Here is a 20,808-nt window from a genome sequence, read left to right on the forward strand (position 1 = left end):
CTCCATTATTTTTATTGTCAGCCTCTACTTGGGAGTCCTTCGCTTTGTTTTCTTTTGTTTCCCCATTGTCCAGATTTTGCCTTGCAAAGGAGCCCTGGGAAGCTGGAGGTGCACTGCAGAAGTGGAATCCAGTCCCAGCTTCTCTTTCGGTGACAGTATCCTTTTCCTCCTCATCGGGTCATCCTCACTAGATTTGCGATGTGACTCACCCCGCCCAGTGAGAAGGCCGTTGGAAGAAAACTTTCTGCTTCTTTCCTATGTCAGCCGTCCAGCGGGTAAGGCACCCGGCTGCACCTGAGGCCGCTCCCCTGGGGAACAGGGCTCCCAGCAACCCCACTCCTAGTTCTGGACCGAAATTATTATGCAGGGTTTGTATCAGGAGGTGGCATCCTTTGGAATTTCAATAGCATCGTCATCTTCGTCTCTATTTTTAGCTTTGCGTTATTAAAAACCTTGTTCTCTCCTGCTACCATCTTTCTTGAGATTGCACATGATTAAAATACATTTTCATCGTAAATGAGAATACGAGGAAAGAACTTGTTCTTGATTGCAATCACACATGATGAATCGATTTCCTGGCCCCTGGAAACGTCACACTTGCCAAACCGACACTGTGACATGCTGGAAATGGCCTGCTTGTCTGTCTTTTCCATTTGGTTTATTGCAGAGAAATAAAAGGACAAGGGAAGGAAAGTCACGACTTCAGGTTCTCCATTTACCCATTTTAAGTTTCACAGCAAGACTGTAATGTATTTATTTATTTATTGTCTGTCTGTCTGTATTTATTTATTATTTGCAATTTATTGTCTCCATTTTACAGATGAGTACACTGAGGATCGGAGAGGGCAACTGGCTGGTCCCATATGACAAAAACAGCAAGTGACAGAGTTAGGATCTGACTGTTGTTCTTCCCCGGGACAAAAGCCTCCAGAAGGAGTCCCTGCTTTCAGGATGAAGCCCGCACTCCTTCCCTGGGCACTGAAGGGCCCTCACGACCCTGAGATCCTGGTGGCATCTTCCCCAAAGTTTCCTCCTTTGCACACACCATTCAGCCACACTCTTCCTGGTTTCCAGATCTTTCCATGGAAAGGGAAGTCCATTCCGGTACGGAGAAGCCCTAGTTTTCTTCTTGCCCCTTTTCTCCTCCCAGTGAGAAATTTCTACTCCTCTTCCCGGTATCAGTTGAGATGCCACTCTTTAAAGCCCTCACTGATTCCCAGCTCCCTTTCCCTGAGCCAGCTTCAGGTGTGATTGGCCTGTGTCGCAGCACTGATGGCCCCGAGGGCAGGGGCTGGGTTTGGTCTACAATCGTTCTGTGTTCCGCACTGCCCCCCTCCTACCGGAGTCAGGTGCCCGGTACGATAAGCCCCATTCCTGCTTGTCGGCATCTTTCCAGCTTCCTGAAGCTGGAGAGATCATGTCCTTCTGCTGGCTTCCTGCACCATCTTCCCGACCTGGCCTTGGAAATCCAGAGATGCACGTTCGAGGGCCGCAGTCTGTTGCCTTGCGCCACCTGCCGGCAGTTCTGGGGATCGGTGGGCTCCAGCCGCGCGATGTTGCAGGCAATGCTGCTCCCTGGCGGCGTCTCTCGGCGCTGCGGATCTCTCCGGCCTGGAGCTCCAAAACCACAGGTTCAGGCCTGTCTATAAGGTAGATATTGTTTCCATCATTTCCAGGAGAGAGATGGAATCAAGGGGAGGGTCAATGATTGGCTCGGTAATCCCAGGGCTTGGGAGCTGAGAGGCTGGGGGTCACTCAACGGCCTGAACTTGATGTGTTTCTGATTTTAGAACCAATACAGGTACATTCCAGAAAATCTGAGAAACAGAAAGCTGTAAAGAAAATAAAGATTACCTGTAAATCCAGAGATACCAACTGTTAACCATTGTGGTATATATTCCTCTAATATGTCTTTTTATACATATCAGTGCATATATTATTACAAAATTGGGACTATAACCTACAGGTTTTTTTTTTTTTAAGTAGCATTTAATATGTCCTGAGTTCAGAAACAGAAGTAAATCTGTAAAACTAGAAAAGCATAAAGGAGAAAATTTTAAAATCACTTAAAATCCCACCATCCAGAGATAGCCTTTCTTCCCAAATTAGCTTATATTTGTGACAATCAACTGTTATTTATCCTTCCATCTTGCAAAAATCCAATTCAGAAATTAAAAAATTCTTTTTCCCAAGGGAAAATTTATTCTTATACTTGGGACTACCCACAATAGTGTACACTTTTTTTTTCCTACCTGGCAGTTTCTCACCATCTTCAGGAAATATTCTCCAACCTCCCCCTTCCTTCACTTCCCCCGACCATTCCATTCATATGGCTCCCTCCCAGGAGTAGACAGGTCTCCTGTGAACCCGAGTGTATCCATCTGTGCGATTAATTCTTAGACGTGAAATTGCTTTAAGGAGGGTACGTGCTTTTATAAGTTTTGAGAGATACACCCAAACTGTCTTGCAGGAACACTGCAGCAATTTGGATGTCTACCAGCAGTCATGAGAGTGCCCGTTTCCCTGTAGGATCACCAACAGTGTTGTCAAACTTCTGGCCCCGGGGATCGCATAAATTTAGCTACAATGCGTTGAGTGTGCCCTGTGCCAGGCTAAGTGCTGCCCATTTATTAATTCTCATTGAATCCTCCCAATAACCCAATGACGGAAGTGGCATTAACATCATTTTACAGATGAGGAAACAGGTTTAGAGAGATTAGCCTGCCTCAGTTCATAGAACGGAACTGAACGCGACTCTAGCATTCATCCTAACAACCACCCAGTGGTTCTCAAGTTTGAATGGACTGTGTCAGAGTCACTCAGAGGGCTTGTTAGAAGTTGGCCGGGTCCCACCTTCGAGTTTTTGATTCAGTACGAGAGGGCCTGAGAACATGCATTTCTAGTTCCCAGTGATGCTGCTGCTGCTGGACCAGGGACCACACTGTGAAAACCATTGTTCCTATTACTCTAATAGGGGATCCTATCTGGAAATGACCTTGCTGATCTGCCTGTGACCTTGGTTGGGTCCTTACTGGAATTCCGTATGTTCCATAAACCTTTTGTTTGTGGGTGTGTGTGTGGGAACGTGAATACATCTTTTATAATCCTTTGAATCCCCCAAGTTAGGTTGGTGGTAAGTGATTTCACTTCTTCAAGACTGTTTCCCCACTTTTTAAATGGAGATGATGCTCAGAGGAACTGTTGGGGGTATTACAAGGAGTAATGTATGCAGAAATAAAAACACGTTGAAGATTGTAAAATGCTGTACCGAAGCTAATTCTAATTATTCCTATTGATGGAGAAGCTGTGAAGTACAGCGGAAGACACTGGAGTCTGACAGGCCTGGACTGAGATAGCAGTTGGGCCACTGCATGACATTAGACAAATCAGCCCACATCTCTGAGCCTCAAATTCCTTCTCTTTAAAACTGGGCATATCGTGGTCTCCTTGAGGGTTCAACAAGCCCCTATGTGTATTGTCCCAAGTGCTCCTTCGTCTCCAAAAGCTACAGGGGCAGTGGTGTCATCCGTGACGGTTGGGCTGGCTCCAAAACAATGGGTACAATTGGATGCTCATTTTGCCTCTCGGTTCCCAAGGATAACATTCATGGCCAGCTCTGGTCCCAGAAACCCTCAGATTCCCTGTTCTTTCCACATCTTGGTGATGACCTCTCCGTGATGCCAAGTGGCTTCCTTTCCACACCTGGAAATCGGAAATGTGAAGACCCTTCTTCAGATTCCCAGAAAGAGCCCAGGATGAACCCGATGACCATATGGGGACCCTTCGCTGGTGCCAGTTGTTCTAGGTGATGGAGCTACGGCCGTGGACAAAACGGAAATCCCTGCCCTCGTGAGCTTGTTGACCCTACGTCCCTAAGAACGTCAACATTGAAGCTGGAAGCCTCCTTGGAATCTGGTGAGGGGCAAATACGCAAATTCACAGAGTATTAGAAGTTGATCTGAAACTGACCCAGTGAAGCTCGGGTCCCTGGGAGCGTCAGAGATGTGGCACAGCCAGAACTTCTCCAGCTGCGATGCATACGGGGATCTCAGGGCTCCTGTTATCTGGCAGATGCTGGCTCAGCAGGTCTGGGCTGGGGCCCAAGAACTTGCATTTCTAACAAACTTGGATGTTGCTGGGCTATGGACCATACTTTGAATATCTAGAGTTTGATACTTTCTAACATCACTAACAGATGTAACCTGACCTTTCTTTGGCTTTTAGTGAAATTCTGAATACACAAGAATACACCAATTTGAAAAACTAATGTTATTGGACTGTTCCAGTCGTTTACACTTTTGGACAGGGCTGTAGATTCAGGTGTCAGACCTTGGCTGCCACTATAGTTTTCAAGCGACCAGGAGCAGCCTTGAACTTGTACTACTTGAAGCCCCAGCCTTCTCATCTGTGAGCAGAGACTTTCCTACCTCTGTCTCATTTAGGCAAAACCTTAACTGTTGGATGTTTTAAAAGGATGGATTCAAGTGTCTCCCCGTGGCCACTTTAATCTGCTACTTTTAGTGAAGTTGTGGGTTATCTCTGGGGAAGCCGCCAAGATTCTGAAATCTTACCGGTGGATTGATATACTGGCATTTTGAATGCACGTCCAGCATCTGTAGACGATTGGCAATCATCCACTGGATGGTTACTCTGTGCCAGGCACTACGTCAACCGCTGTGCTGGAATTATCTTGTTTACAACAACTCTATGAGGTAGATTCAATTATTCTCTCCAAACAATCTAAACTAATAAAACTGAAGGTCACAGAGAATGTCACCAGCCCAGATATGTTTATTTTAAAAGTGGGTACAACCAAGATTGTACCGGCTCTGACTCCTAGGCCCAAGCTCTTGAATATATTTCAATAATTTAAGTGATAAACAGAGGTCCTGTAGCAACACAGAGCAGAGACGTGACCACGGTGGGTAAAATGCTCAGTTCTTTTTTACGTCTCTTAATAAGGCACTCCCCAATCCTGGGCTGAATTTAGATTTTCTCTGTGAACTATGGTAAACGCTAGTTCCACATTAGAATCTGACAAACAATATAAAAGCAAATTGACCTGACCACATGTGTAAGGGTGTCAGTCATCAGGGTCTAAGGCAGAATCTCATTCCCCCTGTGTCATAATGAACGTACCTGGAATTACGCTGTGTGGGGCTGCCGGGGGGTGGGGGTGGGAGCCTCTATGGTGTTCAAGAAGGTGGAAAACTGGTAGCCAGGACTAGAAATATATTTCCTGCTAAAGGCATAATACAAAAATATCTCTTCATCAGGAGTTACTGATGGTACCCAGATATTAAGTTAGAATGAAAGGTACCATTGAGTATAACATAAAAACTGCATCATCCTTTACATACAAATAAAAGAGAGAATTTTTTTTCATTCTGAGTTTATTTAACATTTCATCCAGTTGAACTGAAATAATACATCGACTCCAAGACTGGCCAGACACTGTGCTAATACTGAAAAAAAGCTGCCAGTCGTTTAATACTTACAGTCATAATTCTTTATATCATGTTGCTAGAAATATTAATAACTATTTACCTTTACAAGCATATTGCACTTCATGTGAACTTTTCTCCAGAAGAGGTATTCCTAAGAGATCAGCAAAGATCGCCAATCTTGGTTCATTTTGTTCCTTTATATAAACCATGATTCAACTATACAATTCATAGTTCTCTATAAAAGCATCAAGAGTCAGAAGCTTCAACAGATGATGTTTAAAAAGACACATCTCCAGGCTCATTATCCCTTTTGTAATGATCCTTTGGCCATCTCATCCTGGTGTGTATTAAAATTTTGGTCAGTTTGTCAATCTTCCAACCAGGCACTCATTAATTTTTCAACGAAGGTTAAGATTTGGACATGGAGCTGCCACCTGACTGGGGGTAAGCATTCTGAGATTAGCTGGGGCGAGTGGGGGTAGGCCTCAAGGGCTTTAGTTTCTTGTTAAAAGTGCCCTTTAAGCACCTCGTGGAGCTCTGCCTTGAATTTCCTGCTTTTACCCATTTTTAAAGAGAAGCATCTATGGCCACAAAAGACATCCAAGGCCAGAATGTCATGGGGAAGCTCTTTTGCTTCAAATGGCTTAAGACAGGAAATCTAAATGAGAATATTCCGGCAGTATATAAAGGAAGGCTCAGAGTGGCCCAAAACCTTCAGGTCCATTCATCGTTTCAGAGAAAAGAGAAACACAGACACGAGGCACACCATTTTTTCTTTATGAGGAAATTCAGTCTGGTCACAGTGTCAGGAAAAATTTGCCCAAACTAGTTTCTACATTCTGAATTACAGATCGAATCGAGTGGTCTATACTCAGTGAAATGACCACCTCACGTATGCCTTTGAACCTCTACAGAATTGAAACATAATCTCTTAACATTAAATATATTATATGTGAAGATACTACAGATGATGTAAACAGTGGTCCATGGGTTCATTATTTTCAAACAGGGTGGAATGTAATATACAACATTCAAGTAAAATTCATTGAGTCATTGATTCACATACACATTATTTCCGTATCTTTCTGAACGCCAAAGAGATCTACGAGGATGACAAGAAAAGACATGTAGGCAGAGGGAACTGTTCTCTCGCTTCTAAAAAAAAAAAAAAATCAAACACGCCAGATTCAACCCAGTCATACAGCGTTGGTTTCGAATATACTTCCAAAATTTGACATTTGTGCATTTCCGTTATTTGATTAGTTGATTTAAATGATTGAATATAAAGTCAACAAGTGCAAGGTAAGATTGATATCTTCATAAGAATGTAAAATAGAATAAATTTCAAACTCAACCGAAGAAATCCACCAGCAATACGAAAGCACACAGCTGTTGACAGCAGGGACCTTTCACAATTGTCTATCACTCTGACTTCCGGGAGGTGTATGAAGGGGCTTTTATCCTACAAATGCAAAGAACTCATCATCTACTTCGGGTCGCCTCCAGCCCGAACTGGGCAGGAAAGTAAACTGTCCTTAATATTTACGAGTCATTTTCTTTTACAGTTTAGCTTCAGAGCTTTTGTGTTTTCTCAACTCACTACTGAGCTCTCCTTGATTTGAAACAAGAGTAGGATAAAACTTCAGTATTTTAAACAGATTTCCTTTTCATTGACTGACAGTCAATATACTGAACATCTACTCTATGCCTAGCGGTGCTTTTGAAAACTCTGGGTGAGGGTTGGGATATTGTCTTTGAAAAACCAGTGACTATAAAAGCTACAGGAAGGGTGTTTCTGTAAATGATACCATGATTCAAATGTAAGGGGAGGCCACCCCAGGTGCTGTGCTATAAGTAGCAGCTTGACTCTAAAAGGCTAACGTGGATCGTTAAAAGGTATCTGTCACCTGTCGACCAGAACCAGGATATTCCTTACCAACTTGGCTACACCACACTTGTGGTTGGTAGGATCCTCTGAAGATGTTTCTTTCCCTACTTTATAATCCCTTGTTAAAGTACACGCGCCGTAATTCAGGATGGGTCTCTCGGATCCTGGCTTGCAGCTCGGCCTCCAAGCTTGTCACAGACATGGAACTGGGAGGAGGGAGAAACGACAGACAGGGTCATTTCACGGGCAGAGGTGGGAATTAGAACCTGGAGAGAGGAGAGAGAGTAGCCCCACCCACCCCCGTGACTGGGACAACAGAGTCCTGTTTGAAAAATGCTTCACGTGCCCAGAAAACGAGTATCCTGTTCCTCTCAGAAAACTGTCACTAAATATCAAAGAAAGGCATCATCAAAACCCAACACTGAGATACGCTTTTTACCTCTCATCTTATTAAAAGCCTTAAAAACCACTTTTGCCAGCAAGGAGGTATGGTGATGACACTCTTAGACCCTGATGGTATTGGAAAACAACCTGTCACGCCACTTCCCAAGGAAAACAACATAAATGTTCACCGTTAATTAAAAAAAGATATGTGCACTCAGTGGAATTTTTTAGCACTACAAATTCACTTGCGTTAATCTGCTTTTGTCCATTGTATAGTAAAACATACTTATTCTAAAACTTTCAGAAAATACTAAAATGTATGAGAAAAAACATCGCTTGTTGACCACTGTTAGTGCTTGCTTTATACATTTAAAAATGTACTTGAATGTTTTATATGTGCATATGTATTAAGGATGAAGAAAAACTGTCCAGAAAAACTGTGGACATTTTGTTATTGAAAGCAACTCGTTTGCCCCTTTCCTGTTTGCCCATTTCTGTTCCCCTCTAATCTTAAAAGAACCTAATGACAGGGATGAGATCACTAGGCGATTAGCCTAACTCCTGACTTGTGCTGTCCTGAATGCACACCATGCCTTGTCTAACCTGTTGATTCTTTTCCTAGATAAAAAGAAGAATGAAGAAGTAAGCAGTTAAAAAAATGACTAGCTCTCTACCCACAACGAATCTCCCTAGGCAATCCCGCAGGCAGATCATGGGGCAAGATAACATGTGAAGAGAGTCAGCCAGTCTGCACTCAACGCGTCGGAGAATGATGCAGAATCCAACCTCCTGCCTCGATGATTCGCTGAGATTCTTCCCCCTCCATTTTTTTCCCTTTAAAAACTGTCATGGCTGAGCAGAATCATCAGAGCTGGTCTCTGGACACAAGTCCACCCTCTCCCCAGACTGCCAGCTTTTATGATTAAAGCACCTTTCCTTTCTACTGACACTTGCCTCTTGAATTATTGGCTTCTGAGCGGCAAGCAGCCGAACCTGGGTTTGGTAACACTACATAATTAGTCTTTAAAAAAGATTTGTTCTTGGGGCTTCCCTGGTGGCGCAGTGGTTGGGAGTCCGCCTGCCGATGCAGGGGACGCGGGTTCGCGCCCCGGTCCGGGAAGATCCCACATGCCGCGGAGCGGCTGGGCCCGTGAGCCATGGCCGCTGAGCCTGCGCGCCCGGAGCCTGTTGCTCCGCAACGGGAGAGGCCACAGCAGTGAGAGGCCCGTGTACCGCAAAAAAAAAAAAAAAAAAAAAAAAAAAAAAAAAAAAGATTTGTTCTTTAATATAGTTGAGATGTGGTAAACTACGAGGTCAAAAAGGTAGGAGGCCTCTTGCCTTCCAAGATGGCCCACGCTCTGTCTATGGAGTGTGTATCTCCCTGAATAAACCTTCTTTCACTTTACTATGTCTTGCTCTTGAATCCTTGCCTGCACGAAGCCAAGAACCCACACGTGGCGGCCATCCCAGGGACTCAGACATGACTTGGGATGTGACCATCCTCTCGCACCCCACTCTCTTTCCTGCAACATCTTTTCTGGCACCCAATGCGGGGCCTCCAAGGCCATAATCTCGATCCACCTATTGGGCTACGGCTCCCCTCTGAAGGGCGGCTGGGACTTACCCTGAGCCATGTAGATTCAAGTAGCCCGTTAAGTGGCAGCTGACGTCGCCTGCAGGATCTGGCAGAGACCAGTTCTCTGGCCGTGAAGAAGCGCACTGAGGCCAAGGCTTTTCCCCTCAGTCTTTCTCATTCTCCTATTGCTCTATCTCTTTGGACTTGAAAAGATCCACCCAGATGACCACCAAACATCCAAATTACGACTGCGCGGCAAGTAACTGACAACTTGGTTGGGTCTAAAGAACTCCTGCCAGGGGGCTTATCTGGTGGCGCAGTGGTTGAGAATCTGCCTGCCAATGCAGGGGACACGGGCTCGAGCCCTGGTCTGGGAGGATCCCACATGCCGCGGAGCAACTAGGCCCGTGAGCCACAACTACTGAGCCTGCGTGTCTGGAGCCTGTGCTCCGCAACAGGAGAGGCCGCGATAGTGAGAGGCCCGCGCACCGCGATGAAGAGTGGCCCCCGCTTGCTGCAACTAGAGAAAGCCCTCGCAGAGAAACGAAGACCCAGCACAGCCAAAAATAAAAAAATAAAATAAATTTAAAAAAAAAGGTAGGATATAGATTTATAAACATATGCAAAAAAGAGAAAAATTATGAATATAGAAAAACACTAGAAAAAAACCACAATGGCTATTTTTTTTCCATATAGTGGGAACTTGGGTAATTTTAAAATCATGTTGCTGATGATACTGATAATGGGTATGACTTAGTACTCAGTTTCGGGGTCCGACGTTATGCGTTTTAACCCTTATAAAAGCCTGGCAAGTCAGGGATTATCCTAATTTTCCAGATAAGGAAACTGGAGGTGTAACTGAGATTTGAAGTCAGATCTTTCTCGACCCAAATGCCATGTTCCTAAGTCACCGAGCGCAAGGTCAAGGGCTGAACACACATTCCAATGCGATATGCTAATGAAATAAACATGTCTTACCTTAAGCCCTGAGATTCTGGGGTTTGTACAATTAAATAGGTAAGAGTGCTCCTCTTTAGGAAATTCATCTGTACTGGGCTTCAACAGAGGTTCTGAAGGTCCCGCCCTCTTCAAGGGGGGCTTAGCTGTAGGCATCAAGGTGATAAAAGTTCCCTCTCCTTGAAATTTAAATCCCCAACTAAGAACAGTGGGGGTCAAAGGCAGAAGTGAAAGACCGGATAAAAGATGGATTTTTCTATCAGGTAGAGGGACCTGATGAAGTTAGTTCTAGAACAGAATACCTCATCCCAAACCCACTGTGAAAGCCTAGGGCATTAAAGGCCATATGTTTGGGGCCTGCTGGCCCACGAAGGATATTACAAGGGCAGGAGTCTGGTAACACAAACCACAGCAAAACAACAAAATGCTGCTCCTCTATGCCTTGATGTTAGAACAGAAAAAAGCTGAAGCCTTAGATTTATGGGATGCTGATTTCATGCCTGTCAATACAGTTCTTACACCAAAGGCAGGATTCAAGGGCAGTTTGTGATGAAAGACACGTGCACAATCAAGCTTTTAAGGCAAAAAAAGAAAAAAAAAGAAAAAAAAAACCCTAAGTAGGAAGAAGGGAAGCAAATATACCAACCACCAAAGCTAAGTGCATATAACTGCTGTCCCTGGGGGTGGAACTTAAATTCGAATATATCTGCATTATAGACGCATTTGCCAATGGATTGGACATCAAGCCATATTTACATTCTTATAAGAGCAAATTGGCACCAGAGTTAACCTGAGTCTTACACAAGAATAAAGAATTTTCAAATGTAACAGTAGCAGGTAGAAAAGAGCTGGGCAAAGAGAATTTTGATATTAGACAGACATGCATTTCACTTCTGCCTCTTATCTCTTCCTTTTAGAGGCTTGGCTTCATTATCTTTTTGAGACTCAACTTTCCTACTAGTGAAATGGACCTGTGTCTTCAACTGGTTTTTAGGATTAAAACGCATGACCACTCTGAAGAATAACAAATACATACCTTTTCTGAGGAAACAGAGCACAGCACAGAGGTGTAGCAAATACCAAACTTAAAAAAAAAGGAAAAAAATCAGAGCATTTTTGAAATGGTCGACTTTTCAGATTCTTTTTTATTATTTTACTTTGATAACAATGCCCTTTCTTTCTTTCAAGTATTATGCTGCCTCACAAAAATATGTCCTGTTCGTATAATTTTACTACCAAGGACTGCCAAAATAATTTTTTTTTTAAATCAAAGAGATAAAAGGAGTTTAAAAAAGAATCACACAAATAGCCCCAAATGTTGTAGGTTTCTCTAAAGACAGCTTATGTCTAGCTAATGACTGGGACCATAAGTTCCAGATGTTCTGGGATGGTCTCATTTTCAAAACGTGTGTCCCATATTGTCCCTCACATTTCAAATGCTGTATATTTATCTTAAAAAAAAGAAATTAATGACATCAAAGTAATTCTACTCACCAGAAGCCAACTAATCCAACTTGAATAGGTGCGCTCATCCATGGGAACCTCTGTGTTGAGAAATAAATTATTTTGAGTACTTTTTATACAGGCTCTTAGAAACAATTTCTTCTGCTGGTTAACTGGGACAGGAACCTCGCCACATTACAAGATCCAGCTGGAATGCGATTAGTGAAACGCAGGGATAACACTGTAACAGCGCTACAGTTAGTCCTGACTTCCCTCTTCGATCTGCTCATGAATGCACAGGCAAAGATTAAGCGGCTTCTCATTTTTCTCCCTTGCACGTATAATCTGAGAGATGCCTGGCTATATGGGAGCTGGAGAAATGGTTATCACTTAGCTATAATTTCTCTCCTGGCTGGGGGTCTGTAGAGCATGGTTCCAAGGCTGGAAGACAAACAAAATTGCAATCAAATCTCTGCCCTACCAGTTCATCCCCACTGTGGGAAAAGGGCACGGTCTCCAACCTTTGGTTCCTTCTCTGCAAAATGAGGATCACGACAGCTTCCTCAAAGCGTGTGAGTGAAGATATGCCAGATAACATTCATAAAGCACCTAGCACCGTGCCCGGAACGTAGCAGAAACCCAACAAGTCTCCCCCCTCCTCCTCTGCACCTTTCCTTTCTTGGTTTTAGTTGCTGTCGGTATGGCTAAAACTATTGCTGGCATGACAAATTTTTGCCTGTTACTTTTTTGTTAATGGAAATGAACGAGTTGGTTGGTCTTTTAGAGAATAAGTGCTGTTAGATTTTTAGTGTTCAAAAGGGAGTTTTAAAAAAGCATAATATGCAACATAAAGAGCAACGAAATATATAGATTATATCAATAAGGCCACTGAAAGAGCTGCAACCAAGTTGTGAACGGGCTGTAATGAAATCAGCCAACTTAGTTAAGTGTCAACACAAGCTGTTAAAAGATCATGACCCCAAGGAGGCTTGTGTGACAGGCATACCCTGGTCCCCGAGCAGACTCCTCTGGCGAAGAGGTACATCACATGGGTGAACGTGAAGGGAGAGAGGCGTGGACTGGAGAGGAAGGGAGAGATGTCATCAAGCAGAGACAGACCATGGAGCTCGCACAGAGGGGCCCCACCCCTCCAAGGAAAGCAGGAAAAGGAAATATTGTATCTGGGGCAACTGGCTCTGTCTGATGGTGAAGGATTTTCATAAGGAGATGGTAAATCCTCTTCCTAGCACTTCCCAGATGTGTGTCATCTGTGCGGGTACACAGACTTGGTGATGGGAAGGCAAGCTAAGCCCTGAATGAGATCTTGAGGGAAGATGAACCCATGAGAGCCCATCCTCAGGTCAAGTGGACTCTTGAACAGCTGTGTGTAATCTCAACAATGGATGTGTACAAACCAAAGGCTGATGGCACCTTGTGCAGAGGGTTTTGTTGGAAAGGCTCTTGGTAACGACAAGGATCCTGGAGAATTCTGATCTCTCCCATGAAACCCAACCTGGATATCATCCCTCCTCCCGACTCCTTCCCAGCATCCCATCCTGCCTCCTTCATCCCTACTTCTTAAACAGAACTTAGTCTGAGATTAAATAAGTGAGCTGAGGATGTTTGGTTTTCCCCTAGATAATCACAGAACTCCGTGAGGGAGGGACACACCTTATTTAGCACAGAATTGTGCAAACAGAGGATATTTTAAATGAATTAAAGACAGTAATCACAAGTTTAAAAGATATATATTCAATGAAGTAAGAGCTCAAAAAGTTGATATGAGTAAATTCTTTCTCCTCCCAATGATTTTTCCTCCAACAGCTTTATGAAATACAATAAATTGCACATACTTACTGTGTATGATAAAAGTTCTGACCTAAGTATTCAGCTGTGAAGCCATCACCACAATCAAAATAATTAACACAGCCATCATCCTTCATGTTTTCCTTGTTCCTTGTGCCCTTGGCAATTCCACCATCTTCCCTAAACCCTGTACCCATTCCCTGGCAACCTCTGATCTACTTTCTGTCATTATATACTAGGTTATAATTTCTAGGATTTTCTATACAGTATCTACTTTTTTGTGTAATTGTTTTGAGATTCATTCATGCTCTTGTACGTATCCATAGTTCAGGACTTCTTATTGCTGGGTTAGGTATTCCACTGCATGGAATGTATTGCTTTGATACTCCATTCATTCTCCTGTTGAGGAACATTTGGATTGTTTCCAGTTTTGGGCTATTACAAATAAAGCTGCTTTGAACATCTGTCTTTTATGGACATATGTTTTCATTTCTTCTAGGTAAATACCTAGGAGTGAAATGGCTGGGTCACATGGTAAGCATAGGTTTAACTTTTTAAGAAACTGCCAAACTCTTCTCCAAAGTGGTTGTATCATTTTACATTCCCACCAGCAGGGGATGAGAGTTTCAGGTCCTCCACAGCCTTGTCAACACTTGTTATGGTCAGTCTTTTTGATTTTAGCCATCAATAGGCGTTTAATGGTAGCTAATGTGGTTTTAAACTTGAATTTCCCCAATGACTAAAGATACTGAGCATCTTTACATGTGATATTATTTTATATCTATATATACTTGGTGAAATGTCTGTTCAAAACTTTTGCCTTTTAAAAAAAAAAAAAACTGGTGAGGTAGGGAGGGTGGGAGGGAGGGAGACGCAAGAGGGAAGAGATATGGGAACCTATGTATATGTATAAATGATTCACTTTGTTATAAAGCAGAAACTAACACACCATTGTAAAGCAATTATAATCCAATAAAAAAAATGCAAAAAAAACCCAACTGCGTTGTTTTCTTTAAAAATTATCGAGGACTCTTTATATATTCTGGATACAAGTCCTTTATCAGACACATACTTTGCATAAATTTTCTCCCAGTCTGTTTCTTGTCTTTTCAATCTCTGTACAGTTTTCAAAAAACAGAACTTTAACCTTTTGTTGAAGCCCAATTTGTCAATTTTTTCTTTTATGGACTGTGCTTTTGGTGTTATGTCTAAGAAATCTTTGCCCAAGTCTAGATCTCAAAGATGTTCTGCTATATTTTCTTCCAGAAGTTTGACAATTGTAGATTTTTCCATTTAGATTCCATGAACTATTGGGAGTTGATTTTTATATATGGTACAGTCAGTTCCCTACACATGGCCCACATCCCAGGCAACCTGACCATCTACAAGTCTCTCGACAAGCCATGCTCTGTGTCTTCTCTGAGCTTCTGCAAAGCAGATGTCCCTGGCCAGTTGTCTTCAAGCCTCTGCCCACCTAGGGCAGTTGGGGGCGAAACCTCTTCTATGCTCCCTCTGTGCCTCACGCTGTACTCACCGTGTATTGGAACCATTTGCCCTGTGCCTCTCCCCACCCCCATGCTATATGGTCCCTGAGAGCAGGGCCCAAGCCCTATTTCTCTGATGCTAGGACCTAGCACATTGCTTGGCACGCAACAGGCAGTCAACAAAGGGCTGCTGAATAAAATAAATGAATGAACAAATAAATGCTACATTCACACTCCATTAGCAGACGATCCTGAAAATTTACTGAGTAGACAGAGCTGTCCACTTTTATTAAAGAAAATATAAATGAACTAGAACTTAAGGAACGAGCAGCTCTTATCTGACCCAGACCGTATCAACTTTATTCCCAATGAAAGTGCCAGCAAAGTAGAGAGACCACAGGAGCTATTCTTCAAGAACACTGTTGGGAAAAGCACCAGATTTTAAGCAGTGAACTTTTTGGTTTACTGCAAAGATTTCTGTGAGTCACCTGCCCACAGCTGATGCTTTTTGCCAGCGCTCCATTTGGGAAAAGATAAAGCGTGGGGGGGAAGGATGAGTCATGCCGAAGGCTCCCCGAGCTCACCGTTTAAAAAAGCCAAGAACATTCAATTCATTTCATGTTTGCAGAGGAGTCTGGTCATATTCAAGGTAAAAGCCCAGATAAGTACATCCTTGCAGAGAGGCACATCTGGCCGCTGGAGCTGCGGGAACAATCAGAGGGCTAACCGACCCAGGCAGATGCCACCCACATGGACATGAACGGCTGAGGAAATGACCTCTAAGCCTTTGTAAAAGGGCTCAGAAAAGCCTGCCCTTCCAAATAGCATGTGAAAGTGCTTTGCAGATGGAAACATATGGATAGGAAGATAAGCTGCTCTGCCTATGCTTTTGTAATGGCCATAGGTATCAGTGAAGTCCTACAGTCCTCGCTACTTGGGCAAAATGCAATATTTTGGTGTAACAGCAACCCTGAACATGGGAGTGGGATGTTATGTCTGAAGAGCTCAACGTTTAGCCATTGCTTTTTCAAAGCATCATCCTCCACAGAAGTCCGAACGAGTTCAGCTGCAGCCAGACCCTCTGTAGCTAGCGAGGTGCTCAGACTGACCCATGAGCTATTCTGACCTCCTCCCCCAACCCTGCCCCATGGCTTCTGATGCCAGCGGCCCCTTCCGGTTCCACACGAGGCCCTTCAGTAGTGGAGTGGGGCGGGCAGAGGGGAATCGAGGTGGCACACCTCTCTATGATTATTGAAGGGTACGGTACCAAGCAAAGCTGAAAACCACAAACAAAAACAAGGGAGGAAAACACAATATTTATTCATGTATTGCTGTGAAAAGCCTAGGGCAGTGTGGCAACAGGGGCTAACCGCTGGTATCATCTGCTGGTCGCTTCATGGAAGAAAATGCCAGGCTGTATCTACAGCAATTTCTGTCTGTCCCAGCAAGAAAATGATACAATATGCCCAGCTATGTCTCCTGCCCAGTGTTTGCCACCAAGATATGAGAGTAACCGTGGCAACTTTTCCAACAACGCTGAGACCCCAGGAGTTCAAAGGCAGTTGGGAGAGTAAAGGACCAAGTTCATTTCACATGACTTCCCCAGTGACCTAGCTCTTCAGCATGAATGTAGGTTCGAATGCAGACTTTCCTACGGAATTTCTGGAATCCCACGCCATGATGAGCTCACATGTAAGCAGCCACGTGTGCTCAGTATCCACAGCCTGGAGTGAGACTCCGGGGAATCACGTCCCACCAGCAGCGGCAGCTGGCAAGATTAGGAGTCTCCACTCCAGAGCCAGGCTGCTGACATACCTCTGCTAACTAGGTGCTGGGTGACGTTTGAGAGGCAGAGAGAAGGGGATGGGAAAGCTTCAAGGGCGGGGACACACTGTCACTGAAGGTGGCCTCCCAACTGCTCTCACAGTCACCTGCAAATTCACGACAATCATATGTTATTGATGGAATGACCCACACTTGCAAAAGTATTCCTCTCTTGCCAAAGTTCACTTTTATGCCAGACACACTAACGTGATGAGGTGACAATTTCCAAGCCTTGTTATCCACCCAGAAATCTGGTCTTGCTTTAAAAACCTGATTTTGCTTAAACTCCATGGGAGGGGAAGTTGGGTTTATTAAACACGGTTTTTGATTCTCCATTGTTCCCAAGGTTGGCATGCCAATACCTGAAGAAATTAACAACCAGGCAAATCCAAAGGTTGCCTGGGTCAACATATGCCCTTGCAGAAAGACTATAATCCTAATGACTTATCAGATCAAGAGCCAGCAGAGAAGAACCCAGGGCATCAATTCCATGTCTGCAAAGTTACGGATCCACTGGACGGGTCACTTCCTATTAGCATCCTGGAGGATAATGTTGATGGCCCCCTTTCTAAGTTCATTTGATAGGTTTTCTCCCTCAAAGCCTAAATTACGTCCCATAAGGAAAGCACGGATGGATAGAGGAAGGAGCATTAATTTTCTTTTTTTTAGATTATTTGAAAAATCACTGAAATGTCAAAGTTGGTGAGTTTTAGATGTTTACATAATTTGGTAATTTCAAGATCTAGTCCCTGTTCTAGTACATAAACTAATCCCTGAGCAGCTTTAAAGAATTAATCTTTTCTAAATTTTGCAGCAGAAACAGACTTCAGCAAAGCCTTTTCATGAATCCTCAAAATAAGGGCTTATCGAAGTAGGTAAATTATGTCAAATGAGGTCACATTTACATTTTGGTCATCACTAATAGCATTACTGATTAAATCAGTGTAACTGTTTTATATTTTTGTTTAATCTTACACTTAAGGCTATAGAAACCCTCACAGGAGATGGGACGGGGACTCAGCGCATTTGAGGATGCAGCCTCCTGGGGTGGCCCGGGGGTCTGTGGACACCCCTGGGAACGTTCCCAGGAGCAATGGGATAGATCAATCACTACAGAGCCACTGTGACACCCTATCTTGCCATTCACATCGACATGTAAGATTGCCAGAGGAAGAAGCTCAGGGAATACAATCTGCTCACGTACCCAAAGCTCCCAGGGAAGACTGGGAGGGGGCTGCTGAAGAGAGGGTCCCCTTTCCCTCACATGGGGTTGGTGCATTGACATGCCGGTCAGATGAGGCACACACACAACACTACTATTTTTGCAAAGCATCCTTTCTTGGCTTATTTTTCTAAGAATGTGATTGTATTGAAAGTATTTCGTGTTGGCCTGGATGGAGCCCATAGGGTGAATAAAGGTCAATGAACATTTACCTGTTGGACACTTAGAATTCTCCTAATCACAGAAATCATTCAGGAAGTGTTTGGTCTGTGAACCATGTCCTTTTTTCAAAGTCCGATACCGTCCTCTCAGTGTGACGGTTCTGTCGCTAAGACCCAAACCAATTCACCCCAAGAGAGCTGCAGTGTTTACAACACACCTGCTCCTCCAGCAAGGAACTGGACCCATTCCTCCCCACAGGTGTAATGGTGTCAGTTTCTAGATACAGCAGGAGCCAAACGAGTCACCCTATCCCACTCTTTCCTACTTGTTACAAGAACTGGAAAGCTAAGATGTAGCATACATATGATTGCATTAAATCATGGAAGTTACAAAAACAATGCAGACAGTGCACAGAGATTTCTCAGTGACAGTTTCATCCTATAATATTTTCAGACCCTGAGGGGAGGCGGCTGACAGATGAATAGATTATTAGATACGATCACCAAAGAAAAATACATCAGGGCACTAGATTCAGTGTTCTGTGAAGCTACTACTCCAGGTTATTTTTTTCCTTTCTGATAGTATGTATCGGGACTTACAAACACATCATTCCAAATTCACACCATCTCCTCATTATTATCTAGCTAGGGATCCGACTGCTGACTACGATGAATGTGTACCCGGGTTATAACCTCTCAAGAGGAGTGGGCAGCATTCAATAAATGAAGATTTATGAGAGCTTTTTCAAATATCTGATATTAGAAATAAAATATTCCCGGAAGTGCCCAATTGCCACTGGCCTTCAAATTCTTTACTCACTATTCATGTGGGAAATACTTCAATTTGAAGTCTGAAAACAAACTGAAAGGATTGAGACAAGGATAAATAGAAGTGGGGCTTACCTTGAGAAAGGCTTTCTTTTCCAAAGTGTTCATGATAAAGGGAGGGATGGCTGGAAGTAAAGACAGATCCACTTAAATCTTCATGTCTATTTTCAGCTCACTTTCTTTTGGTTCCCCCCAACAATTTCACAAAGGCTTATATTACTTTTAGGCTATTTTCGCACTGGCAGAGTAAAAGTAATTGCAATAATTCTTTAAAATACCTTAGTATTTTTTTAAAAAATCCATTGTTTCCATTCTCTAGATTCTTGAAAAATAACACAATGCTCTTTGCCAGCCAGAAAATTTTATGATATTGAAGAGAACTTTATATCTAACATTAAATACACAACAGTACAAACATCAGGAACTTCTCCCTCCTATACCAATGAAACAAATGCAGCCTTCCTGGGGTGTCCATCCCACGTAGAGTCCAGTATAAAGATTCCTGCTTTGAGTCACGCAGACCACTTGCTAGCTGGGTGAGCCTGGAAAACAATTCTCTGAGCCTCAGTTTTCTATTTTCCTCATCTATATAATAGGCACAATTGTATCAAACTAGCCAGGATGATTAGATGCAATGATGCACGTAAAACACTGGATAGTGTTAGTTCATTTATTCATGATTTTTATCAGACTAAACTGTCACATCAATTTCAATGTATCAATTACCTTTAGAGATTTCGCTGGGATAGAAAGATTGTGTTCCTTCTCCGGGGACTAAATAATGTTTAAAGTAACCAAGCCACTGGAAACAAAGTTGTTGGGCCGGCTGAACTTCAGAGAGGAGCGTCCTTATTTCAAAATGGGAAAGAACAAAACCAAAAGCCCACCCAGGGTAGAAGCCGGAATGGCCACCTTGATTTCGGCAAACTGGAAATCTGGGCTCAGCAGGTGTTCTGGGGCTGCCTCCCCAGCCTCCTCGTAGGTTACTGACAACATGCTGGTCCCGGACTCAGGGGACTCCTGGTCTACAGTTCACGACTGTGGTTTCCACCATTCACTCACCCCTACGGTGCACACTGCTGTCTCATGAGGGCACTGAGGTGCTTCTTTGTTAAATCACTTAATGGTGGTTAAATCAGATAACCAATTAGCTGGAGTGCAATTGGCTGGAATGCGCCTCCAAGTTTTCTTTCATGCCCTTTTCTTCACCTTTCCTTTGCCCACTCCTACTGTCTGCTGATGAGCTTTCCCGGTGACAAAAGGAATTTAAAGACAACAAAAAATATTAGTGAGAAAACCTGACAGCACTTGATTAAGTATGCTTCTTTTGAGAGTTTAGTTAATAGCCAAGTGCTGTTTGCATCTGATTTAGACAAGGAAAGTAAACATACTCATTTCTCTCTGTAAAATATAGATTTATATTTTTCTGCAAAGAGTTATGTACTCCCGGGCCCTCTGATTTCTGAGTAAGTCTGAGAACCTTCTCGAGAGCCCTGGTCTGAGGGTAGCTGAAGAAGCCTTAGGAGTGGACGAGAGATTCTCAGGGGAACTAAATCACCATGGAGATTTTCTGCTTTTGGTTATGTTGAGTCCAGGCCCTAGGGACAAAACTGAGTCACATATTAATAGCTCCTATAAATAACCCAACTTGGTTCATGCTCTAAGGTTTTCCCATTGATACGAATAAATCTTCAGTAGAAGTTATTCCTATTCAAGAACTTTTGGAAGTTTCTTTTCAAGATTTACAAAGATCAAATTCTTTCCCTTCAAATTGTCATCACCTTCACT

At 43.3% G+C, this 20,808-nt stretch overlaps 1 protein-coding gene across 6 annotated transcripts in view; it reads right to left on the reverse strand.

Moving 5' to 3' along the window:
- Positions 1 to 5,375: 5,375 nt before the first annotated feature.
- Positions 5,376 to 20,808, reverse strand: part of SFXN1 (sideroflexin 1) — a 48,533-nt gene continuing 33,100 nt past the window's right edge. For 3 of the 6 annotated variants that reach the window (XM_027084260.1, XM_027084262.1, XM_027084261.1), the window contains exons 8-11: positions 19,096 to 19,145; positions 11,747 to 11,796; positions 11,289 to 11,336; positions 5,376 to 7,541 (exon numbers count right to left, since the gene is read on the reverse strand). In XM_027084260.1, the coding sequence (XP_026940061.1) occupies positions 7,445 to 7,541; positions 11,289 to 11,336; positions 11,747 to 11,796; positions 19,096 to 19,145 (245 nt within the window). In that variant the 3' untranslated portion in view covers positions 5,376 to 7,444. Of the gene's footprint in view, positions 7,542 to 11,288; positions 11,337 to 11,740; positions 11,797 to 16,281; positions 16,917 to 19,095; positions 19,146 to 19,460; positions 20,265 to 20,808 lie in introns of those variants that run through there. The other 3 variants (XR_003428247.1, XR_003428248.1, XM_027084263.1) reach the window with 3 other exon arrangements.

Source organism: Aethalodelphis obliquidens, unplaced genomic scaffold (genome assembly GCF_003676395.1).
Source record: "Aethalodelphis obliquidens isolate GAN/ISIS:26980383/991018 unplaced genomic scaffold, ASM367639v1 scaffold52, whole genome shotgun sequence".
Lineage (NCBI taxonomy): Eukaryota > Metazoa > Chordata > Mammalia > Artiodactyla > Delphinidae > Aethalodelphis > Aethalodelphis obliquidens.